Source organism: Arvicanthis niloticus, chromosome 28 (assembly GCF_011762505.2).
Source record: "Arvicanthis niloticus isolate mArvNil1 chromosome 28, mArvNil1.pat.X, whole genome shotgun sequence".
Lineage (NCBI taxonomy): Eukaryota > Metazoa > Chordata > Mammalia > Rodentia > Muridae > Arvicanthis > Arvicanthis niloticus.
The window spans coordinates 17,143,687-17,149,686 of NC_133436.1; the positions used below are offsets into that span (position 1 = coordinate 17,143,687).

The following is a 6,000-nucleotide window of genomic DNA, read 5'->3' on the forward strand; positions in this document are numbered from 1 at the left end:
GGTTAGCACATATGTAGATGTGTATGCAAGGAGTATGCTCTGGAGACTACAGGAGGGTATCAGTTCATACTCTGTCACTCTTCACCTTATTCCTTTACATCAGGGTCTCTTACCAAACCTGCAGCTAGACTGGTAGCCCACAAACTTGAGCCATCCTCCTGTCTCTGCCAGCCCACAGTGCTTGGCCTATAAATAATTTCCCACTAAGCTATCTCCATAGCCCAATTCTTTTCTCTTGATTTCTGTTAGTTTAGTTCTAGATCACCCCAATCTTTAAAAATAGATATCATATCAAATTCCTATGAATATTTAACATGTTTTCTACTAAAGCCCTTTAAGCCCCCTCTCCACATGTTGCTTTTAGCTATAGGTATTCAAGCTTGTATTTATTTCAGTAAATGAATCCAGGCCTGAGAGACATAATCATAGCTTTAGAGAAATTCAAAGACTGCATGTTTTAAGTTCCCCACTGTTAGGAACCTTTTTACCCTACTTTGTGAGTATTTTTAAATGTATATTTATGGTATTTTGCATTTTTGTACAGGTGTATATATATCTGTGGGATGCGTGCGTGTGTGTGTGTGTGTGTGTGTGTGTGTGTGTGTGTGTGTAGGTCAGAGGTTCAAGTTAAGTATCTTCCTCTGTTGTACTCTATCTTGTTTTCTTTGAGACAGCATCTCTACCTGAGCTCAGAGCTTGCTGATCTGTTTGTCATTGCTCCAGCTAGGGTCACAGGCACATGCCACCTCACCTAACATTTCACACGGGTTCTGAGAATCTGAGCTCAGACCGTTGTCCTGGTATGCCGGCACTTTATGACTGAGTTATCTCCCTAGCCTCTACTTTCTGATTACTTAAGTAAGACTTTACAATGGCAGTCCTTTTTCTTTTTTTCTTGCTTTTTTTTTTTTTTTTTTAAATTAAAGGCTGAAGAGATGGCTCAGTAGGTAAAAAGCACTTGCCATGCAAATCTGATGACCTGAGTCCAGTCCCTGGAACCTCCCTTTAAAAAGAAAAACAAAACAACATGCTTTTATGGCACACATCTGTAATCTCTGTACTTCTGTGTTGATGTGGAAAGTAGAAACAGGAAAATCCCCTAGAAGCTTGAGGACCAGCATGGGGACATGCTACTCTAACCTAGCAGAAATAAAGACAGAGCAGGCCCAGCCTCGGCACAGTGGAAGGAAATGTCCCCATGAGAGTTGTTCTTTGACACCCACTCTTAAGTTTTAAAATAATTTATGGAGATTGTAATTATAAAAGTGTTAGATTCTAAAATATATTTTTCTAACCTTCTCCCTATAAGTACATTGAAGTAAGTCTTTTGGATTTCGTAGTTTGATTTGATAATGTAGCTGTATTCCTTTTCTGGGTAAGAAGACTCAGCATCGCTGTTTTCTATTTCAGTCTCAAAGACGTAATTACTAATGGGAATTTCAGTACAAGCTGTAAGTGTAGCTAAGATTTTCCTATTTGCTGCTGTTTGCTGGGAGAGTTTGGCTTCTGAAGGGAACTTTAACTTATTTCTTTAAATTGTTGCTTGTTGAGTGGCAGCCTTGCGATTCAGTTCAGAAACTCATCTGTTTAATTTTTTACCTCATGCCTTAATTCCATAGGTTGTTTTGTGTTGTTGAGGTTTTGAATTTTTACTAGGTTACAGGAACTTGAGTAGTATCTAGTTGAAGTAGTCAAAATGGGCCTCACTTCTCCAAATATCCATGTTTTGGGGGTCAAACTGGACACTGAACTGAGAGCTATAACCCTGCCAAGTAACACTCTTAATATGTCTACCTCTGCACCTCCAGCCCAGATACACCATTTTATTCTCTTGACAGCATACATTGTTTCCTAATTCACTTTTAAGAATAGGATATTTTTCTTTGTCTGGGGGCAGAGATTCACTGTGTAGCCTTGGCTGTCCTGGAGCTTGCTATGTATATCAAACTAGTCTTAAACTCATAGAGATCCACCCGTCTCTGTCGCCTAAATGCTGGGATTAAAGGCATGTACCACCTTAAATGTCTGACATACTAAGAGTGTTAACACATGTATCAGCTCAGTCTGACCATAGAAAATGTATTAGAAGATATATAGATATAACATTATAAAACACTTTAAAATTAACCAGGGCTGGTGGCGTAGTGGAATGTGTGCTTAGTATGCAAGAGGCCCTAGGTTTGATCCCCAATGCAATTTTTTTTAAGTTAGTTTTGTTTTATTTTTAATGAGCCAGGCATGGCAACAGAGGCCTCTAATTGCAGCTACTTAGGAGGTTGAGATAGGGTGAATCAAAGAGTTCAGGACTTGCCTTGATTGCAGAGTGAGTTTAAGACCAGCCTGGAAGGGATTGTGGGGCTGTTCAAGCCAAAATTTGCAGTGTCTATTTTTATTCTAGCCTGACTGGCACACTTCCTACTGTGTTATTTGAGTGATACTTTCTTTGTAGAATTATTAGGGAACTTTACTAGTTTCCCTGCAGTTCAGTGATGGAACCACAGTTTGGGGAAGTGGAGAACGAGAAGTGGAGTTATGGCTTTATATTATTGGGACACTGGGCTTTGCACTAGGGCTAGGGGTGTCACGGAATACTTCCCTGGCATGTGTGAAGCCCTGGCTCATTCCACAGACTCTATTAGGAAGACAAACAAGACCTTTTCAGTGTTTATGTGGCTGCTTCAGCTCCATGGTTTTGGGACTAATCTTTCAGGTCAACTAAAATAGATGTGAACCAAGTAGACCTTTAAAAAAGGTTAACTCGCTGGGCGTTGGTTGCGCATGCCTTTAATCCCAGCACTTGGGAGGCAGAGGCAGGCGGATTTCTGAGTTTGAGGCCAGCCTGGTCTACAGAGTGAGTTCCAGGACAGCCAGGACTACACAGAGAAATTCTGTCTTGAAAAAAAAAAAAAAAAAAAAAAAAAAAAGGTTAACTCTTCTGAGTTATTTGCTTTAATATCGTTTATGAATTCTAGTATTAGTGGTAGTACACACACTGAAACCATGTGTCCGAGAGAAGCCCAGGCTAAAGAAATGAATGAGGTTATTACCAGTTCGGGCTACATAGCTGAGCCTGCAGAAAAAATGATAGTAAAAGATAAAAGAATGAATTTGAGCTGTTGCAATGGCAGGTTTTTCTGGGCTTCATGAATTGACATAGCTCATAGATGATTGTTTTACTGATTGACTTTAACACTGCATTTCTTTGACAGGATATCTACAGGGAAATGGGTTTTGGCCATTATGAAGAAGAAGAAAGCTGTTGGGAGAAACAGAAGAATGAAAAGAGAGACCGCCGTCAGAACCGCAGTCGTAGCCGATCTCGAGAAAGGGATGGCCACTATAGCAACAGCCACAAACCTAAGTACCAGACAGATCCCTATGAGAGGGAGAGGAGCAGAAAGAGGGACCGAAGCAGAAGTCCAAAGAAATGCAAGGATAAAGAAAGATCCAAGTACCGATGAGCAGAGAGGCAGACCAAGTGCAGCAGGTCTGCCCCGCCTGACGTGGGTGCGCCGCCGACTGCAGTTCCTTCCCATGGTAGCACCGCTGCCTTCAGGTCACACTGATGCTGTGGGGCTCTGGAAGAGAGGGAGGCATTTGGTGTTTACTTTTTTATATAAATTTTATTGTTATGCATACGTGGTAACATTAATATTTAACATCTTTCATAGTTTCAGTCTTTTAAAAATTTATCATTTCATATCACAGAAGCCCATAAACTTGTATATAAGACATAAAACCTAGAAAATGAAAGCGTTTGGGTGCCTGGCTGCAGCGTAAGAGATAAGTGTTATTATGAAAGTTCTATGTGTCCCTTCTTGCAGGAATTATTCTGAATTGTGTTTGCACTGCTGTTATTATTGTATGTTTTTGAATTTTATACAAATGGCACAATGTATGTTTGCTTTTGTGACTTGTTTTTTTACAAGTCCATTTATTTTTATTGTTATATAGTTGTGACTATAATGTGGTTGATCTGTTGATGGACTTTTAGGTTGTTTGTTAGTGTTTGCTATCTAAGGAATGCCACTGTGAACATTTCAACTGGGCATGGTACTATCTGGCCATGTGGTTTGAGTTTTCGATGCATTTATAGTTATGGTTGCTGTAATTTACCTGCTATGTGAATTTGTATGGGGGCAGGGGTAGCCACAAGACTATCAGTCTACCACACAGCTTAGAACACATTTGCTCCATTATTGTACATATTTTAATCACCAATAGAAAAGGTTTCATTACATCAGAAGCTAGTATCTTTTCTGGGGAGATGGCTCAGTTAGTACAGTGCTTCTTCACCAGCGTAGGACTGAATTCAGATCCTCAACACATACCCAGGTGTGCCAGTGCATACGAATAATCCAGCACTGGGGAGACAGGAGCAGGTGAAGCTCCAGGTAGTGAGAACCCTTTTCTCAGTGAAAGTGACTGAGGAAAGACACTTGGCAGCAACCTCTTGCCTCCACATGCTGTACAAACTTGTCTGTGCATACACACACACACACACACACACAATCGAATAAACAGCTGTCCTCGTACAGAACTGTAGGTGTTGCTCACACAGATGAATCTAAAACATGTTCTAGAAGAATGAACACGAGATAAGCTGGGAGCAGTTGAGAAGTCACCCACTGACAGCTGAGACTCGATTTAAGAGCTCTGGAGAATGGGGAAATTTATGCACCAAGCATTTCAAAGAAAACATCTTTGATTGCAAATTATAAGAAGCTGTTTTATTTTTTCTATGTATTTGACAGGAATTTTATATGCTTATGGGGGTATAATATGTTTGATATATGTTCATACTCTGGAATAAGTAAATCCATTTACAAATATCTATCAGCTCACTTTTTTCTTTCTTTTGGCCAAAGTTTGCTCTCAGGGATTTTTGAAGACTGTTCGTTATTATTATTTGTAGCTTTCACTTCCTATAATACTTTACAGACATATCTTCCTTTCATTTAGTAAAAACCATATACTCTTTGACCCAAATCTCCTTTATTCCTCATCACTATGCCCTAGGGCAGTACTTCTCAACCTTCCTAATGCTGTGACCCTTCAGTTCCTGTTGGGTGACCCCTAACCATAAAATTACTTCATTGCTACTTTATAACAGTAATCTTGGTGCTATTATGAATTATAAATATCTGTGTTTTCCAATAGTCTTAGGCAGCCCCTGTGAAGAAGTCATTTGGCCCCCAAAGGGGTTGCGACACACAAGTTGAGAACCACTGCCCTGGGATCTGAAGTCATTTCATTCCTGAGTTTGACTTTTGTAGACTCCCATAAAAATGAGGTCACATAGAATTTGTGTTTCTGTTCCTGGCTTATATCACTCAGTATTGTCTTCCAGGTTCATCCATGTTGCAAATGACAGTTTCCTTCCTAAAGGATAAATAATACCCTGTTGTGTATATATGACATGTTTTCTCTCTATATTGCATTGATAGGCAAGTATATCTAGTCTGTGTCTGAGCTATTGTAATTAATGTGTCATTGTAATATTATGTGTGAGCTGGGAGCACAGACAGCACTTTGGTTTGTGAATTGAAACCTGTTAGACTGCTGGATCATAGTAGTGCTATCTTCAGGGTTTGTCTCCCCAAGATATCTCTACTGTTTTCCATAATGACTATAATAATTCACATTCTCAAAGACAACATATGAGGATTTCTTTTGAGAAGCTGTGGGTTTCACAAGGTGATATTTTTTTCTTATTTTATTTTAATGGGCTTATTTGAAACCCAGCCTGGCCTCAAACCTAGCTGAGTATGATGTTGAACTTCTGATCCTTCTGTCCAAACCTTCAGAGAGCTTGTGGGTGTTAGACAAGCCCTCTACCAACTGAGTTCCATTCCCAGCTCTTTCGCCATGTGATTTTTGTTTGTTTTTGAGACTGTGTATCCTTGGTTGGCCTGGAACTCGCTATGTGGTCCAGGCCCTTGGCCTTGAACTCAAGAGACCTGCCTGTCTCTGTCTTCTGAATGCTGGGATTAAGGGTAT

The 6,000-nt window shown here is 40.0% G+C and overlaps 1 protein-coding gene across 1 annotated transcript in view; it reads left to right on the top strand.

Annotated features, from left to right (window-relative positions):
• The window catches only part of Ppil4 (peptidylprolyl isomerase like 4), a 30,486-nt gene extending 25,652 nt beyond the window's left edge, over positions 1–4,834 (top strand). Inside the window, exon 13 of the mRNA XM_076926822.1 lies at positions 3,210–4,834. Within this exon, the coding sequence (XP_076782937.1) occupies positions 3,210–3,461 (252 nt within the window). The 3' untranslated portion in view covers positions 3,462–4,834. The remainder of the gene's footprint in view (positions 1–3,209) is intronic.
• Positions 4,835–6,000: the final 1,166 nt, after the last annotated feature.